The sequence below is a fragment of the Orcinus orca genome, chromosome 8 (assembly GCF_937001465.1).
Source record: "Orcinus orca chromosome 8, mOrcOrc1.1, whole genome shotgun sequence".
NCBI classification, from domain to species: Eukaryota; Metazoa; Chordata; class Mammalia; order Artiodactyla; family Delphinidae; genus Orcinus; species Orcinus orca.
Window position 1 is genome coordinate 78971101 of NC_064566.1, and position 20838 is coordinate 78991938.

Below are 20838 nucleotides of genomic sequence, written 5' to 3' on the forward strand. Positions count from 1 at the left end.
TGTTCATTCCTTTATAACCCATTTTATTTCTGTAAGGTTTGTAGTAATGTTCCCTCTTTCATTTCTGATTTTAGTAATTTTGGTCTTTTTTTTACTAGGTCAATTTAGTGAGCAGTTTGTCAATTTTCTTGACCTTTTCAAAGAAACAAATTTAGTTTTGCTGATTTTCTCAAATTGTTTATATATTTTCTACTTCATTCATTTTCACTGTAATCTTTATTATTTCCTTTTTTCCTGCTTATTTTAGGATTAATTTGCTCTTTTTTCCAGTGTCTTAAGTGGGAAGGTCATTGATTTGAGTTTTTTCTTCTTTTTAAACATGGGTATTTACAGCTAGAAATTTCCCTTTGAGCACTGCTTTAACTTCATCAATAAGTTCTCATATGTTGTATTTTAATTTTCATTCACCTTTACATATTTTCTAATTTCTCTTGTGATTTCTTCTTGTCCCATTTGTTGTTGAAGAGCATGAAGTATAATTTCCACTTATTTGTAAATTTTCCAGTTTTCCTTCTGGTATTGATGTCTAGCTTTATTCCAATGTGATCAGAGAAGGTATTTTGTATGATTTTAATGGTTTTAAATTTACTGAGGCTTGTGTTTTGGTCTAACATGTCATCTGTACCGGACAATGTTCTACATGCACCTGAGAAGTATGTGTAGTCTTCTTTTGTTGAGTGAAGTGTTCCATAGATATCTGTTAGGTCTAGTTGGCTTATAATGCTGTTCATGTCTTCCTTTCCTAATTGCTCTTGTTGTCCAGTCGTTCTGTCCATTACTGAAAGTGAAGTATTGAAGTCTCCAACTATGATTATTTCAGTTGTGGTTTTCTCCCTGCATTTTTGTCAGTATTTTTGCTTCATCCATTTTGGGGCCCTGCTGTTAGGTTGTCTTATATTCCTGGTAGAGTAACCCTTCTATCACTATAAATTATCTCTCTCTATTCCTAGTAATACTTTTTATTTTAAAAGTATTATTTTAATATGTTTTGTTGCCTGGTATTAGCATAGCCACCCTGGCTATCTTATGGTCATTGTTTGCATGATGTATATTTTTTCCATCCTTTTACTTTCAGTCTATTTGTATCTTTGAGTACACAGTGACATCTTGTTTTTTTATCCAGTATGACAACCTTTGCAATTTGATTAGATTGTTTAATCTATTCACATTTAATATTATTGATATAATTAGATTTATATCTGCCATTTTGCTTTTATTTTCTACAGGTCTCATATCTTTTTTAGTTCCTTTTTTCCTCCTTAATGTTTTCTTTTGCTTTAGTGAAGAATTTCCAGTGTACCATTTAAATTTATTTTATGAGGTTTTTACTTCATTTAATAAAGTTATTTCCTTAGTGGTTGCTATAGAGCATACCATATATATTTTTTAACTTAACATAATCTGCTTCAAAGTTTATATATAAATGTATATTATATTTCTATATGTTATAAGCCCAACCATATATATATATATATATATATATATATATATATATACACACACAGCTTTATACAGTTAATTTTAATTAATTTAAAAATCAGTTAAGAGAACAAATACACATTTATACTACCTTTTATAATTACATAATTACATTTACTGGTACTCTTTTTTTATGTGGATTCAAAATTTCAAATAACTGTCTGGGGTTACTTGCTGAAGCCTGAAGAATTTTCTTTAGTACTTCTTGTAAGGAAGATGCTAATGACAAATTCTCTGTTTTTGTTTATCTGGGAATGTCTTTATTTTGCCTTCATTTTTGAAAGATAGCTTTGTGCAATATAGGATTCTTGGTTGAGAGTTTTTTCTTTAAGCACTCTGAAGATGCTTCCCACTACTTTCTGGCCTAACTGGTTTGGCTGACTTCCAGTCTTGTCCCCCTCTAATCCAGTCACACTGCTGCCAGAGTGATATTTTAATAACACAAATCTTAATGGGTTACTTCCTTGTTTAAGACATTTAGAGATATCCCTCTTTTCTATAAATTAACACTGATCTCCCTAGAAAGACATAGGCCCTCCATGATCTCCATCCTTGGACCAAATCTCTCATTCTAGCCCACATTCTAATCATACTGAACTACTTGAGGTTTTCCTCCTATACACAGGCTTTTTTATGCATCAGTGCTTTTGCTTCAACTGCTCTCTCTGCCTGGAAGCGCCCTTCACCTCCTGTTTGGGAAACTCCTACTCAAGTCTCAAGATGAAGCTCAGTCACTGCTTCCTCTAAGAACTCTTTCTTGACAATTTTACTAGAATTGGCCATTTCCTCTTTGTTTTGCCCCACTGATCCCTGTGCAGTCTTTTACGAGGCCACCTGGATTATCTTAATTACTTATCTATACATTTACCCTCAACTGTAAGACTTGTTGAGGGCATTAATAACACCCAATATGAACTGAGTACTTACTATAGGACAGGCATTTCACATTTTCTCATTCATTTCCACAACTCGATGAAGTAGTTACTATTTCTGCCTCCATCTGCCTCCATAAACTAAAACAGAAAGGTGATCCAGGTTGCCAGATGACTGCTGTTAGAGTTGATATTAACACTCTCTTACTCTTGTCTACACTCTTATAAACAGCAAACTTTGTGCCTTCTCATGTGTCAAGGTCCTAGTACAGATCCTGACATGTAATCATGCCCAGTATATGTATGTTGAATGTGGTAGTTTGGCAATACATTAAAAAAAATTAAAAAACCAAGATTTTGAACTCCACCCATCTTTTAAATTTTTATTACTTATTATTTATTTCTCTATGGTGACTAACTATAAAATCCTTAAATAAACAGATCCAGTTCCAGTATTCTTGGGGTATCTAGGAAGGAAAGAATTTAGAAGACTGTATCCTATTTTGCATCAATCATGCCTCCATATATATAGAAAGAGTGATTTAGGAGTGGAAAAGGGCTGGAACCTGTAGATTTGTAAGTCACTTTACACAAAATTTAGAAAACACTGACCATGTCAAAGAATGATGGAGTTGATAGCGCCTCCCCGTCCCCCCGCCCCCCCCACCCCCCCCCAGTTCTCAGGAACTACTTGGTGTAATCACTGCTCTGGTATTAGTAGGCAAGGGAGAACATCTATTGGGAGAAATTAACCGTAGGTAGTGGAAGTAATGTAAAGAAAAAAACTGGCTGGATCATTTAGGCCTTCTAGGAAAAGAAAAGGAAGGAATGAAAGCAAACAAATGTATGGGGAAGTAGCCCTTGTTAGTAAAGTTTAACCAGTATGTCATTTGGTAATGTAGCATGTGATGGCATCAGCATGGCAGAACCCCCTTTTGGATTTCACTTTGTAGTTCTGTGAGCTGCTCCTCCGTAAGTTATTATCAATATTACACTGACATGTGGGTTCTTACTCTTACAGCCTGAATCAACCTAGCCCCAAGCCAACACTCAAACCTCAGTGGAGGAATTCTTCAGTAGTTTTCTCATGCCATTTCATTCACTAAAACGGGTCCCCAGCCCTAGGGGTTCATGGAGAATTTCCCTGACAACCTGCACATCCAGAGACTTTTCTTCCCTTGGCACATTACTTGTGTCACAGACTGAACTAGCATGAGGACCAAAGAAGAACCTGAGGAATGACTAAGGAAAATAAATCCTAACACAATGTCAATGGGTGTCAATAGTAAAATTATTCATCTGTAACTTGAGGCTTCTGTATTTTTTGAGTGTGTCCATGTGCTTTACCTATAGAACTTCATTGCCTCCTTTGCTTTTTCCTTCCAGCCCTCTTTCTTCCTATTTAGAATAGGATGTAATGGCTGAGGCGCCATTGACCACCTTGAATCCTGTGGCAACTATGAGAGTGGAAGCTACCTGTTAATACTAGAGCAAAATGCCAGAAGGAACTTGGGTCCCTAATGGCCATGGACCCACCTTACCAGCTCTAAATCTGATAAACTTCAGACATTTTACATATATGAGAAAGAAAGACCCTTATGTGTTTAGGTCACAGTTATTACTAGGTCTCTCTTACTAGCAGCTGAACATAATTTCTAACCAATATAGGCTTTACAAGACAATAAGATGTCATACTCATGCGTGAAATGTGTGGAATTCAGGGGGATTTATTAATAAAGATGATATGTTAGCTTTTCCTGAACTTTTTTTTTTTTTTTTGCGGTACACGGGCCTCTCACTGTTGTGGCCTCTCCCGTTGTGGAGCACAGGCTCCGGACGCACAGGCTCAGCGGCCATGGCTCACAGGCCCAGCCGCTCCTCAGCATGTGGGATCTTCCCGGACTGGGGCACGAACTTGTGTCCCCTGCTTCGGCAGGCGGACTGTCAACCACTGCGCCACCTGGGAAGCCCTTTCCTGAACTTTTGAGGTTATTTGAAAATAACCTTTTCAAGGTTATTTGTCTTATTCCTTAGTATGTAAACCGGTGTCTGTGTTGGAGAGTATGAAGTAGAAGACTCCGATTGCTGAAATGACTGTCTCTGCCTTGCCAAAAGCAGAGATTTCAGTGCAATTTCAGGGCCCTTCAGTATTGAAAAAGGAAATCCCCTTTGACCAGCTCTTTGACTGGATTGCTATTTATAGGAATACTGAAGTTTAAGCAATCATTTGTTAATTATCACAACTTTTAAAGCAATTATTTGCTAATTACCATATAAGTTCCTACTGTTACTGAACAGTCACTCTTTTTGAGCACCTATTATATGCCAGGCACTGTGCTAGGTATGTACATGTATTATATCACTTAATACTCTCAATAACCTGGGGAGGTTAATATCAAAAGTGCCTACTGCAGTTTCTTTTCCTTTCCAGCAAAAGGAGCTCTTTAATATTTGTATTAGTGCCCTAGGCCAACTTTTTAATGACTTTGTTTTATCTAGATTACTAAAGACTTTTCCTTAATAGACATTCACAGAGGTTCAGTTGGAAAGGTTCAAAATTATTTCCTCAGGGGGATAAGGCATCATTAAAATCAGGGACCCTCCCCTCCCCATCTCTAAATTTATGGAGTATTATAAACCTCTCACCAGGCCCCTTGTGTTAGCCGTTAAGCCTCAGTCCTGCCTGGTTGGAGGTCCATGCTTTACTGCGGGTGCTGGTGGGTGGAAGATTAGTCCAAAGACCAGGTGATGAATGGAGAATGGAAATAGTAAGAGAGTGGATAATCCCCCCAAGGAGAATCAGGCTATGAACAGGCTTTGACAAATAACCAAATAATCATAACTCATACTCTCACACACTTGCTCATACACGCATCTCTGGATGCCATTCTCTGAAAACCTAAAATGGGAGTTGGATTTCTCAATATCTATCTTCCTGTATGTCAACACGGTGATTATAGCCACCTTACCTTAAAGAAAGAATTTGGAGAATATGCCCAGCAGATATTAGGGACTTAATAAAGGAATAACTATTGCTATTTCATAAAGGAAGTTCTGAAAGAAAATTAGCTGGCTTAGTGGTTTAAACATTGGACTGGAAGTGACAACTCATGACAGCAAGTAGTACTTTGAGCAATGCTACCAGGGCTTTCAGTGGCCCAGAAAAGTCAGCAGGGTCCACATTTTGACATTCATTTTTATGAAATAAATTTTTCTTTTCATGAAGTATATCTGTGCTTCAGTTATATTACTTTCTCAGCTCTAAATTGAAGAAGATAACAGATATTTATTTATAAATTTATTTTATGCCACAGAAATGGTTATTAAAATAGATAATAGAAAATAGAATGAAAACCTTTGGACCAAAGCTGGGTCCTCTGCCAACCAGACCCTAACAGGGACCTAAAGTGTTTAGCACAGTCACCTGTTTAGAGTCTGTTTTGGTTTCTTTCTTATAGTTCAGAAAAACAAGCAATGCTAAAGTGAGAACTGTGAATAAAGAAGGAGCAGAGGCAGCGCTTGACAAAGAGCTGCACTCAGTTCTCTAACATGAGTCAATTAAAGTGGTAAGATGAGGCAGGAGAGATGAGGTGTGACCCTGTGTGCAGTGATTGGATCTGCTTACAATAACCTCCTGCAAGACAGGCATGGAAATGATATGTAATCCTCCTTGAATAAGAAGAATCTTCATGTTCCGGGTTAAAGGAATTAGCAATAAGGCCTTTGCCTTTCAGTAAAAATTTCCTTCAAGGAGCCCCATAGTCATGACCACATTCATTTTGCACAAAATCACAGACTATGCTGGAATGCATAGATACTCAAGAGGAAATCAGTTCTTCTTTCAGGCATTCCCAGTGGGTAATTATATACTGGGAGTGCTACATCCACTCTTTTAGGCCACTGGGGGTCCAGTTAATGAGTGATTTGAAAGCTTTGGATGATTCATGTGCTAAAGACCAAACAATGGGATTATTGAATGAATGTTTCACTTATTTGGACGGTTCAGTACCTTGAAGACAGTATCAACCATCAGTAAATGACACCCCAGTGGCTGAGAAGAGTCAATGGGCCTATAGCAAACTTGCCTTGCATTCTTTTCTGCAAAAGCATTTTTCCTTCTCACTGAATACATCTGGACAATCAAAAGGAGAAAAGCCATACCTGTAGTATTCATCTCCCACAAAGAAAAGGGTCTTCTGTGCATCCTTGAGATAGACGGCAGCATCTATTCGCTGCACGTATCTTGGGAACCCAAAGTCATAAATAGTCCGAGGAGTACCTTGCATTTGGAATCCTCTTGTTATCCAGTAGTGGGGTCCTGGAAACAGAAATTAAAATTTACAAAAACTCTGTACCATTTAGTGATGCTCTTTACTCATGAGGATTTCTATGCAGGATCACAAATAGGGCTAGTTTATCGGATATTTACCATGGCTAAAACCTAGTAGGAGATAAAAGCCCCTATTCAATTCAGTAAAAGACTTAAAACTTGCTCTGGAGGCAAAATCCCTAGTGACGCCTTAAGAAAGCAAGAATATTGATACAATTATGTTTTAAATTTAACACATTCAATTTTTTCAAGATAACTTTCATCTGTATAATCTCATTTCAGTCTCATATATGTATGAGAGACAAGGGGCAAGCAACTCACAAAAGCTGATTCTTGCTTAAATTGGCACTAACCTTCTACCCTTAGCCCTCAGCATCAAGAAAATACAAACTAAAACTGATAGTTATCACTTATTGGACAACTTCCATTGGCTAGCCATTGTCATATCTTCAAGGTTGTTATTATTATAATTATTTTGCACAGAAAGAAATGAAGACTGAGAGCAGTTAGATAACTTCCCAAAGTCACTCAAGTAGTAAAGGTCTGGAGCCAGAGACATATTGTATGCGTCCACCTCCTGAAGTTGCAGGCGTCTCTCTTCTCTCAGCTGCTTGTATTGTTCTCCTGAGGGTTCCATGCTGATTTTTGTGAATTAGAGGCTCTCAGAAGAGTATACCATGTCACTCAGAGCAGAGGTCCAGGGGACAGGGACTAGGTTTCTACCTTCCTGGACACTGTCACTTATCACAGTGCCTCACTAGACGACATCTTTGGCTCTGAGAAGAGTTTGATAGTCACTGTCACTCCTGTCATGGTCACAGTACAGAAGAGGGGTTTTTCATCCGCAATCTGAGGAAGAGTGACTGGAACATGCTCTGTGATAGCTAACAAATGCTGACAGTACTAGGTGTTCCAAACACACCAGGCACTGTACCCTGCCACTTCTTTCTTTGAGGGTTCTTTAGGGTACCTTTAAAGAAGTAAGCTGTGCCCCTCTCAGCCACTTCATAAGCTGCATCCACATTGGACATAAGCTGGGGAAAGGAGCTGGTGATGGTGTTGGGCCGGATCCCTGACATCAAGTGAACCTGCCGACGCCAGAAAATCCTATTGGGCAATGGAAAAGAAATCAAGATCAAGGGTTGACTTAGATCTTCAATTGAGCCTGGGCTGAAATATACTGCAAACCACACTTCAGAGGCCATTTCTAAATGCCTCTTGCTCTTGCCTTGTTTTTAAGGAGAACATAATTTTTTTTAACATATCTGGGACAGTCATAGTCTAACCAAGTTTGTTTTATTTATTTATTTTTGATTTTTTTAAATATCTTTATTGGAGTATAATTGCTTTACAATGGTGTGTTAGTTTCTGCTTTATAACAAAGTGAATCAGTTATACATATACATATGTTCCCATATCTCTTCCCTCTTGCGTCTCCCTCCCTCCCACCCTCCCTATCCCACCCCTCTAGGTGGTCACAAAGCACCGAGCTGATCTCCCTGTGCTATGCGGCTGATTCCCACTAGCTATCTATTTTACGTTTGGTAGTGTATATATGTCCATGCCACTCTCTCGCTTTGTCAAAGCTTACCCTTCCCCCTCCCCATATCCTTTTTTGACTTTAGTAAACAATTTCTTCTCCCTTTTCATTCTTTTAGCATCTCTGTAATCCTCTTTCCTTCATTTATTTAAGGATGTTCAAAACATGAAAGGATAGCAAGGGTTGACATCAATAATTTATACACTTAAGCTGTGCACCTTCCTATTCCAAGTATCATTTGCTACAAATTTCCCTTTCCACTTCTGATCTTTTAAAAATTAAAATCTCATAAAGATAAATACCATCCAGGTGCACTTTATGGATATTATATAAATGAGCCAAACTTTTGTGGTTGGAAGAGCCTAATTATTTCCTGTAAAAACTGCAAAAACATTAACAATTATAAATGATGTTGCCTATGTATTTATCTACTGAAAATGTTTATATCTTTGCACCTAATGGCTACTTCAGAGAAACTCTGGTACACATACATTAACTTAAGATTTATCAACTCAACCACCCATCTATCCAGTATTATTTATATAAAATTGTGGGAGTATACAAGAGGGTACTGGGCTGAAACCTTCAATGCAAATGAAGTCCACTTTGAATTTTGGAGATGAAAATCATTCTTATAAAATACAAATAGTTTACCTGACTCCACAGAAGCTAGAATCAACACATAAAATTATTTGCAGACAGGGAAATTGTAATAAAGTTCTGACATTTAATTTTCCATATAGTAAGTTTAGGCACTCCTCAAATCTTATGTTGAGTTTTAGTTAATTTAACAAATATTTATGGAGCACCTATCAGCAGGCACTGAGGTAGACGTCAAGGATGAAACACTGAACAAGACTCAGGCTCTGCCCTCAAGAAGCTAGTAGTAGAGGCAGATAAGTGATTAGACAATGATAATTCAGAGCAATTCGTGCAATGAAGAGTCAAGCTCATGATGCTCTGAGAACATAGAGTGTATTCCACAGGAGGGATGTGTCATTCCATCTAGGGGGCTGGCGAAGCCATCCAGGTGAGGCACTTTAAGCTGATGACAAAATCTAAAGGAGAGCTGTACTGAGAGAGAGAAATACTTCATGTTCCTAAGCAACATCAAGAGGCAAAAGGAAAAGCACATCATGTTTTAGAAGGCTGTAAGCTGGAGCTGCAATTCCAATGCTGACCAGTATCGCCAAGTCTGTTCCATAATCTTTTTTTTTTTGGTTCACTAAATTTATTTTAAAAATCATAAAACGTTTCTTACAAAAGAGTATTACATTCTGCACACTGCTCTGAATAGATGCCAGGGACATATGGACTATTGTTACTTTTCCTCCCTGTCCCACCCCCCCCAATGTTACAGTGACCACAAAGCAAAGTGTTCACAATAATTACGTGGGGGAATTTTTTTTTTTTTTTTCGGTACACGGGCCTCTCACTGTTGTGGCCTCTCCCGTTGCGGAGCACAGGCTCCGGACGCGCAGGCTCAGCGGCCATGGCTCACGGGCCCAGCCGCTCCGCGGCCTGTGGGATCTTCCCGGGCCGGGGCACGAACCCGTGTCCCCTGCATCGGCAGGCGGACTCTCAACCACTGCGCCACCAGGGAAGCCCAATGGGGGGATTTTTTTTAAAACCACCAACAATGAACAAAAATTAAAATTCACTCACTCTGCTGCTGTTTCAAAATTTCAATGTTAGTTTCTGCACACCCTCCCCCACCCCCACCCCGGTTTGTAAGGAACTAAAACATTACATTTGGTGAACAGCAAAGATTTCACTGCATCTCAAATGCAGGACACCTATGAAGCAGAGGAATGTTGGCTTTTTAAACAGAAGCAGATAAAAAAATATGATGCAGGACTCCTTCAGTTCTTCACTAGTCTTAGATAAACTTTCCAGAATACTGCTTCACACTATAAAAAAGAAAAAAATATCTTGCATTAGAATCCTTCAGCATCTGCATACTGCTTCACACTGTCCTGCAGCAAATATTGTGCATTCTGTATCTGGTCCTGTGTTCCTATAATGGTAATGATCTGATCTTTGGACCCTTCTAAAGGCTCATCAATTTTGATCGAAGCTCCTGAGTCATGACGGATTTGTTTAATCTGCTTACCAATTTTGCCAATAATAGATCCAGCCATAGATCCAACTATATCTTTGGGAATAATTACTTGTGTAGTAATAATAGGTCCACCAAGAGCACCATATGAGTCACGACCCCCTGCATAGGAATAATCATATCCAGAGCCACCCTGTGGTTCATAAGTCATCTGCCACTCTGATGGGCTCCATGTATCTCTTGCAGAGCCCCAGGTTTCATCAGCACTGAAACCAACCATGCCATCATAAGTCTCCAGGTCTTTCTCTTCTGTCATAGGCCATTAGATCTCTTCCTCTAGGTGGCGGTGGAGGAAGAGGAAGATTCCGAGCTCTGCCACCACCCCGGCCCCCTCGTCCAGGAGGAGGTCCTCGACAAGGGCTCCTATCATCATAATCTCTTTTGGATGGAGGCATGGGACGCCCACCCCGACCAGGAGGCATTCTGTCAAAACCACCTCTTCCCCACATGGGAAATCCCATGGGACATCTGGCGGTCATTGAACATCATTGAACCATCATAATCATAGGTTTCATCGTAAAAATTGGGATCATAAGGCTGAGCATGTCCTTTGATGGGAGACTCTGATATAAGATCAAGGATGATCTTTATGCACTCTACAACCCTATCAGGTTTTCCTCCAATAAGAACGACTCTGTCAGTGCATTGAGGACGACGTTCCTGGAAAAGCTTGATTGTGTCTGAGTGTTCTCTCCAAGTTCTCTGATTTTAGCACCTTTGACCCCAATAATTCCTCCAGCCAGACTCTGGTGAATCAACAGTCTCAACTCACGGTCAAAGTCGCTTCCTTTATAGTGTTGGTAATTTAAGCATTCCACAGCATCAGATTTGAGCCGGAGCTGGCTGGTTGCAGTGGGTGATGGCAACTGCAGGCCCTCTTCCAAGGTACGGATGATTTTCTTCAGAATTTCTCCAATTGTTTCAATATCAGCACTGATACTCAATATGCGCTCGGGGCCACTGCTGTCTGGGACTCAAACACTGGCATTGTAGTCTGTACAGAGAGCCTTAATATTCTTGCCTCCTTTTCCAATCACTGCCCCAGCATTCTTGCTCTGAAGCAGAATGCGTAATTCAACCATCTCATCAATGCTTCTAGATCTTTTAAAAGCTTATTCCTCTTCCATATCTTCAGGAGGGCATTTACCAAATTTGCCATTGGTTTCGGTGTTGGGAAAGGTTTCCTCTGGCTGTTCAGTTTCCATTTTCTTGTATTAACTAGACACACCAATCTATTATTAAATATATCCTTGCAGGGCAGAACTGAAGTGTTCTGCTGCAGTTGCCAGGCAAGGCTACCATCCCTATGCCGCCGTGCTGCCTCAGCCCTGTTTCATAATCTCGTAAATGCAAATAATAATAACTTGCCTATCTCCTGAGATCCTTATGCAGATCAATTGAGATAAAGCATATGAAAGTGCATTATAAACTGTAAAGTGCCACTTGGCTGGATATTGTCCATTTTTAAAATTATTATTTGGGCATCTACCATAGACAATACTTAGTGTGGCAGGAGGCCATTGAGGGTACACTTCCTCTCCCCAAGCTTTACACATCACAGCCTTATCTAGACCATATGTATTAACAGATGGAAAACTGAGACCCAGAAAAGCTGATGGGCCCAAATGTCAGCAGTGGTTAGGGGCAGACAGAGCCGATTAGACTCCAGCTATGTTGATTTTCATCACATGTTCTAACTAATCTACTTGCTCTTTCCCAGACTATGACCTCCGGTTTTTCTCTGTTTATAACTTGACCCCTTACCCAATGAGACCTAGCCTTTGCTGAAGGCCAGAGGGACTGCTTTCCCCCTCTCCCTTCTCTTCACCATCACAGAAAGAGCACAGGTTTGGGTATCCAGAAGAATCAGGTAATGAAAATAGAAAAAGAGATCATGTCAACAGTCCATAATCTCATCTTTGATAAGGAGGACAAAACAATGGATTAACTGGGAACCTGATGAAGCATCCAAAAAGCAAGTGTTTTACAATTAATTCAATTTAATACATACTACTGAAATGCTGACTCTGCTCAAGTCACTGTGCTAGATTCTCATTAAGTCACAAAGCATGGCTTTCAGGCAATTATAATAGTGGGGATGAAGAAATGAGAAAAGTGGGCAGGGGGAGCAACGCTACTGGAGTCTAGTGAAGACAAGGGGTGACATTTTAGTTTACATCCTACAATGCACAGGACAGCCCAACATGACAAAGACCAGTCTGGCTCAAAATATCAGTAAGTACCAAAGTTAAGAAACCTTAGTTAAAACACTTAGACATATTATAATGTATACACTGTATGTATAAGGTAGTAATAAACACTACCTATATGTGATATATGTGTGTAAAGTATCACAAATTCCAAAAGAATCTGTACTCATGAAAAATTTCAGTACATTAATGAAGAAAAATTATGTCTGCTGGGTAATAAAGCAATAGAACACATATTCAGAGGATTTACAAACTTAGAGCTATAGATTACAATAATTAATAAATTAAAATTGACAAAAAATGTATAGCAAGTAACCTCCTAATACAGCTGTAAATGGATTTAAAATATAAGCAAAATGAAAATCTATAAAACTGTTGTAAAGGAACAGCTAAGGGGGATGTAAAAAGGTATTCTATGCAAATGGAAATCAAAAGAAAGCTGGAGTAGCAATACTCATAAGAGAAAAAATAGACTTTAAAATAAAGACTGTTAAAAGAGACAAAGAAGACACTATGTAATGAGCAAGGGATCAACCCAAAAAGAAGATATAACAATTGTAAATATATATGAACCCAACATGGGAGCACCTCAATATATAAGGCAAATGTTAACAGACATAAAAGGAGAAATTGACAGTAACACAATAGTAGTGGGGGACTTTATTGTCCCATTTATGTCAATGGACAGATCATCCAGACAGAAACCCATAATGAAACACAGGCTTTAATGACACATTAATGACAGATTAACTTAATTGATATTTAAAGAGCATTCTATCCAAAAGCATCAGAACACACATTCTTTTCCAGTGCACATGGAACATTCTCCAGAACACACCACATGCTGGGCCACAAAGCAAGCCTCAGTAAATTTAAGAAAATTGAAATCATATCAAGCATCTTTTCCTACCACAATGCTATGAGATTAGAAATCAACTAAAAAAACACAAACACGTGGAGGCTAAACAATATGCTACTAAACAACAATGGATCACTGAAGAAATCAAAGAGGAAACCAAAAAATACCTAGAGACAAATGAAAATGAAAACATGATGATCCAAACCCTGTGAGACTCAGCAAAAGCAATTCTAAGAGGGACGTTTATAGTGATACAAGCTTACCTCAGGAAATGAGAAAAATCTCAAATAAACAACCTAACCTTACACCTAAAGCAACTATAGAAAGAAGAACAAACAAAGCCCAAAGTTAGTAGAAGGAAAGAAATTATTAAGTTCAGAGCAGAAATAAATGAAATAGAAAGGAAGAAAACAATAGCAAAGATCAATGAAACGAAAAGCTTCTTTGAAAAGATAAACAAAATTGATAACCCTTTAGCCAGACTCATCAAGACAAAAAAGGGAGAGGGCCCGAATCAATAAAATTAGAAATGAAAAAGGAGACGTTACAACTGACACCACAGAAATACAAAGGATCATGAGAGACAAGCAACTATATGCTGATAAAATGAACAACCTAGGGGCTTCCCTGGTGGCGCAGTGGTTGAGAGTCCGCCTGCCGATGCAGGGGACGCGGGTTTGTGCCCTGGTCCGGGAGGATCCCACATGCCGCGGAACGGCTGGGCCCGTGAGCCATGGCAGCTGAGCCAGCACGCCCAGAGCCTGTGCTCCGCAACGGGAGAGGCCACAACAGTGAGAGGCCCAAGTACTGAAAAAATAAAAGGACAGCCTAGAAGAAATGGACAAATTCTTAGAAAGGTACAATCTCCCAAGGCTGAACCAGGAAGAAACAGAGAATATGAACAGATCAATCACAAGTACTGAAATTGAGTCTGTGATTTAAAAACTCTCAACAAATAGAAGTCCAGGATCACAGGTGAATTCTACCAAACATTTAGAGAAGAGTTAACGCCTATCCTCAAACTACTCCAAATAATTGCAGAGGAAGGAACACTTTTTTTTTAATTTTTCTATAAATATATAACTATATTTATTTTGAATATTAAATAGTTATTAAATTAAAAGCAGTTTATTGAATCACACTATGCATCAATATACAGTAAAAATCTTACAATTTAAAAATGTACACGATTTAAACTGAAAGTTCATTAACTATTATATTGCCGTGAACCTCTTACAACCGTGTTAAAGCACAACAGGGAAACCTCGGAGGTGGGATGGCCCCACGCCTCCTCATTTGCTGCTGGAATGAAGCAGTGGGTACTCACAGCGGGCCGCTGTTACTGTCTATCTACGCCCGTGCCAACTTGAACTTAACCATGTTCCAGCCATTCAAATAACAGGTTGTTGGCGATTCAATACTGTCCACACATCTTTTAAGAATTAATTTACATACTAAAGAGTGTTTTACTTTTTGATAGCCAAAGCTTGGGCCAGCCCCGTTACTAAGGAACGTTGTTTTTGAGACTTACACCTGAAGTAACTGTGTACATCCATTCTATTTTAAGGCTACTTCTCCTAAGGCTAATATTTTGAAGACCCTCGTAACTGAAGCCCGGCATCTCCAGCCTCACACTTGGTTCACTTCTGGAATTTTCAGATGACGGGCTGAGTAGAGTAAAACCAGGAGCTGCCTCCCTTGCACCTGGGCCCTCAGGACAAACGTACAGAAAGTCATTAACCCCACGAACACCCTGTGGAAAGTGTTAATAAAAGAAGTAGGCTTTGAAAGGGGATTCAGGGCAGCAAGACATAACAAGACCTTTCTTAGATAAACCCATTTTCATAGAAACAATCGCCTGTACACTCAAAAATAGAACAGATACTCTGTTCTCCATTCAGCTGAACTCATTCTATGAGGCCACAATCACCCTGATACCAAAATGAGTAAAAGATACCACACAGAAAAGAAAATTATAGACCAATATCATTGATTAACATAGATGCAAAAATCCTCAACAAAATACTAGCAAACCGAATCCAACAATACATTCAAAGGATCATACACCATGATAAAGTGGGATTTATCCCAGGGGTGCAAGGAATTTTTGATATCTGCAAATCAGTGTGATATACCACATTAACAAATTGAAGAATAAAAATCATATGATCGGGCTTCCCTGGTGGCGCAGTGGTTGAGAGTCCGCCTGCCGATGCAGGGGACACGGGTTCGTGCCCTGGTCAGGGAAGATCCCACGTGCCGCGGAGCGGCTGGGCCCGTGAGCCGTGGCCGCTGAGCCTGCGTGTCTGGAGCCTGTGCTCCGCAACGGGAGAGGCCACAGCAGTGAGAGGCCCGCGTACCGCAAAAAAAAAAAAAAAAAAAAAAATCATATGATCAACAGACACAGAAAAAGCTTTTGATAAAATTCCACATCGATTTATGATAAAAATGCTCCAGAAAGTGGGCATAGAGGGAACCTCAACATAACAAAGGCCTTATATGACAAACCCACAGCTAATAACATCATACTCAACAGTGAAAAGCTGAAAGCATTTCCTCTAAGATCAGGAACAACACAAGGATGCCCACTCTTGCCACTTTTATTTAACATAGTTTTGGAAGTCCTAGCCATGGCAAGCAGAGAAGAAAAAGAAATAAAAGGAATCCAAATTGGAAAGGAAGTAAAACAGTCACTGTTTGCAGATGATATGATACTATACATAGAATATCCTAAAGACACTACCAGAAAACTATTAGAGCTCATCAATGAATTTGGTAAAGTTGCAGGATACAAAATTAATACACAGAAATCTCTTGCATTCCTATACACTAACAACAAAACCTCAGGAAGAGCAATTAAGGAAACACTCCCATTTACCATCACATCAAAAAGAATAAAATACCTAGGAATAAACCTACCTAAGGAGGCAAAGACTTGTACTCCAAAAACTGTAAGACACTGATGAAAAAAATCAAAGATGATACAAACAGATAGAAAGATATACCATGTTCTTGGATTGGAAGAATCAATATTGTCAAAATGACTATAATACCCAAGGCAATCTACAGATTCAATGCAATCCCTATCAAATTACCATGGCATTTTTTTGTAGAACTAGAACAAAATAATTTTTAAAAAAATAAATTTATCTATTTATTTTTGGCTGTGTTGTGTCTTTGTTGCGGTGTGCGGGCTTCTCACTGCGGTGGCCTCTCCTGCCGCACAGCATGGGCCCTAGGCGCGTGGACCTCAGCAGTTGTGGCGCACAGGCTTAGCTGCTCCGCGGCATGTGGGATCCCCCTGGACCAGGGCTCGAACCCACGTCCCCTGCACTGGCAGGCGGACCCTCAACCACCGCGCCACCAGGGAAGCCCAGAACAAAAGAATTTTAAAATTTGTATGGAAACACAAAAGACCCAAATAGATAAAGCAATCTTGAGAAAGAAAAACAGAACCGGAGGAATCAGACTCCCTGACTTCAGACTATACTACAAAGCTACAGTAATGGTACTGTTACCAAAACAGAAATAGAGATCAATGGAACAGGATAGAAAGCCCAGAAATAAACCCATGCACCTATGGTCACCTTATCTTTGATAAAGGAGGCAAGAATATACCATGGAGAAAAGACAGTCTCTTCAATAAGTGATGCTGGGAAAACTGGACAGCTACATGTAAAACAATGAAATTAGAACATTCTCTAACATCACACACAAAAATAAAGTCAAAATGGATTAAAGACCTAAATGTAAGACTATAAAACTATAAAACTCTTAGAGAAAAACATAGGCATAAATTGCAGCAATATCTTTTTGGATACATCTCCTAGAGTAACAGAAATAAAGACAAAAATAAACATATGGGACCTAATTAAACTTAAAAGCTTTTGCACAGCAAAGAAAACCATAAACAAAATGAAAAGACAACCTACAGAATGGGAGAAAATATTTGCAATTGATGTGACCGACAAGAGATTAACCTCCAAAATATACAAGTATTTCAATATTAAAAAAACAATCCAATCAAAAAATGGGCAGAAGATCTAAATAGACATTTCTCCAAAGAAGACATATAGATGGCCAAAAGACACATGAAAAGATGCTCAACTTTGCTAATAATTAGAGAAATGTAAATCAAAACTACAATATGGTATCACCTCACACTGGTCAGAATGGCCATCATCAACAAGTCTACAAATAATAAATGCTGGAGAAGGTTTTGAGAAAAGGAACTCTCCTACTCTGCTGGTAGGAATATAAACTGGTACAGCCACTATGGAGAATAGTATGGAGGTTCCTTAAAATACTAAAAATAGAGCTACATGTGATCCTGCAATCCCAATCCTGGGTATATATCTGGAGAAATCCATGATTTGAAATGATACATGCACCCAGTGTTCATTGCAGCACTATTTTCAATAGGCAAGACACTGAAGCAGTGTAAATGTCCATGGACAGATGAAAGGATAAAGAAGATGTTGTATATATATATACAATGGAATATTACCCAGCCATAAAAAAGAATGAAATAATGCCATTTGCAGCTACATGGATGAACCCAGAGATTATCACACTAAGTGAAGTAAGCCAGATGGATAAAGACAAATATCATGATATCATTTATATGTGGAATCTAAAAAATGATACAAATGAACTTATATACAAAATAGAAATAAACCCACAGACACAGAAAATGAACTTATGGTTATCAAAGGGGAAAGTGAGGAGGGATAAATTAAGAGTTTTAGATTAACATATACACACTACTATATATAAAACAGATAACCAACATGGACCTACTGTATAGCACAGGGAGCTATACTCAAATTTTTGTAATAACCTATAAGAGAAAAGAATCTGAAAAAGAATAGATATACATGTGTGTATAACTGAATCACTTTGCTGTACACCTGAAACTAACACACATTGTAAATCAACTATACATCAATTAAAAAAAAAACAGCTGCAGGATGTATTGGAACTGGTAATGAAAATAAACAGATCATATCAACAGTCTGTAACCTGCTCTTTGATAAGGAGGGCAAAACAATGGAGTTTATTGATATTATAGACCTGCTGATAAATATTTAACCGCCCTGTTTATCTTTGTGTAACCAGGAGCCACTGCTGTGCCTGGCAGATAGTCAGGGCTCAATAAATATCTGTTGGCTAGATAAATGGGTGTCAGAGGGTTGTGTGGAACTCATCTAATGATCAGTTTTCATATTCTCTGAAATTTTCATTCTCTTTTACTAAAGAACAGCAATTAAATCATCAAGTTTGAGATGAAGTCACTGGTAACATTCTTGAACCTCTTTGCCAGTCCTGTGAGCTCCTTGGAGCAAGGTCATGTATGATTCATCTATGTATTCTCAGGCTTAGCAAGTGCCTGGCACATCTGGGACTTGATTCATATTTGTTGAACTTTTCTTTTTTTGTTTTACCCCACTGTTTTCACTCCCCATCTACCTAAACCGATCCCCTCAGTCTTTCATTTTCAGGAGAGACATTCACCTCTTCTTTGCTGACTGTCAAGGTAATCCAGCAGGAGCTGATGGGTGCTTTCATTTTCTACTGTCTTCACCCCTTACTCTCCTTGACTCTCTTCTTCTCTGTCACTCTGTTCCCTCGTTTCAGGGGAATAGGTGTCTTTCTTCTTTTTATCATTTTGATGCTCTCAGTTGAACTGATGCTTCTCTCCCCTGAGACTGGACACTGTAGTGCAGTGAAATAAGAAAGGGGTGCTGGAGACCTTGTTTTATTATTGGATGTGTGACCTTGTATGGGTTACTTAATTTTTCTGGAAGTCAGTTTCTTTCTGTCAAATAAGAATGATAATAATAATAAACCTGTGCTAATATTTCAAAGGATCAATTGAGACAATGCATATTAAAGCATTTTATAAACTCTGGACTACTCTTACAATTATTTGTAAATACTTTAAGGAGACATGTTTTTACTCTACAAATTTTTTAATTATGTAAACTTAGAGTTTATCAGTAGAGATAAGTTTCCTTCTAAATTTGTCTCGCTGATATAAAATTTTGTCCCTGGAAAATTTGAAGTACAGACAGTCACATCATTGGCCAAGAAGCCATTCATTTGAGGGGAGCTCACTAACCAGGGCTGTTTATATGAGGATGTTTCAGAGGCCAAAAATCAGACATGAATCATCCATCTCACTGAACCCAAGAGAAACAGAGCTTATAAAATTAAAAACCCACATGTAGACAGTGGTTAAAATAGCCAAAGCTGTGCACAGTGTCCTTAAATTAAGTGTTTATACCCATCTGAGGAGCCTACAGAGATCCATATTTATAAGTCGTAACCTGTGAAGATGTAAAGAACCTCGTCCTTAGTCAGAAGGAGGGTGTTCAGAAGAAATGGCAGTGAATCAGCAATCTTAGTACACCTTCTGCCTCTTTGTCTGAATTTGTAGTACATAACAGAGAATCAGTCTAAGTAAATATAATGCCTGTGTTGACTTTCAGTGACGCAACCTTATAGCCAGAAAAGAAAGATCCCCAGGGAGACTGAAGGAGGAAGACTTCCTCTTTAGCTGTGCAAGCTTTCCTCAAGCCCACGGAACCCTGGGAAATGCTAGGTTCCAATGGTGCCATCTAATAGCAGAGGTTACTGATTTTATTGTCCCTCTTTCCCAAAGTGCTTTGCATTTCTTTTTCTTCATTGGTTCCTTTTCATGTCTTCAAATGCGCCCAGGTATTTCTCATCTTGAAAAAAATCCTCATTTGACCCTGCTGCCTCTTCCAGCTATTATCTTAACTCTTTGTTATTAACAAGATTCTCAAATGAATGACCTACATCTACCATTACCCTTTGCTCCACACCATTTGCCTTTTCACTCCTCGGGATCTGGGTTCATTCCTTACTATGCCACTAAAACTACATCCCTTCATCATCCTGGCCAGTCAGTCCTGTTCTTCAGTCCTCAGTCTGGTGACCTCAGCAGCATTGTCCACTATTGATCACTTATAGAAAAGATAATTCTCTTTTCCCTGGTTTATCTGGGGCTCCATTATAGGGATTCTGCCTCTGAAGTCAAGTAGACCTAGGTTAAAAATTCTAGCTGGGAAAAAGAACAGTGTGGATTAAATGAGCAGATGTCTATAAAATGCTTAGCAGAACACACAGCATATTGTAAATGATCATAAAATGTCAGCTATTGTTATTATAATTATTAGAGTTTATTTTCAAATCTTTCAGTGCTTCCTCCATGTGGGAGATTCTATAACCTATGAAGGCTCCGACTGTGATCTCTCCCCAAGCACTGGCTTATTTCTATAAAACCCCACTAGAATTGTCATCACCTTAAATTCGACACATCTAAAATTGAGTTTTTCTTCATTTGTCCCATAAGTCTTTTGGATTTTCCTATCTATGTGGGCCATGCTGCTTCCTTTTCCATTGT

The 20838-nt window shown here is 38.8% G+C and overlaps 1 protein-coding gene and 1 pseudogene across 1 annotated transcript in view; both read right to left on the reverse strand.

Annotated features, from left to right (window-relative positions):
- MMP20 (matrix metallopeptidase 20) overlaps positions 1–20838 on the reverse strand; it is a 50964-nt gene that overhangs the window by 8066 nt on the left and 22060 nt on the right. The window contains exons 7-8 of the mRNA XM_004282198.3: positions 7652–7788; positions 6513–6669 (exon numbers count right to left, since the gene is read on the reverse strand). Of these exons, the coding sequence (XP_004282246.1) occupies positions 6513–6669; positions 7652–7788 (294 nt within the window). The remainder of the gene's footprint in view (positions 1–6512; positions 6670–7651; positions 7789–20838) is intronic.
- Positions 9815–11610, reverse strand: LOC101271968 (heterogeneous nuclear ribonucleoprotein K-like; annotated as a pseudogene).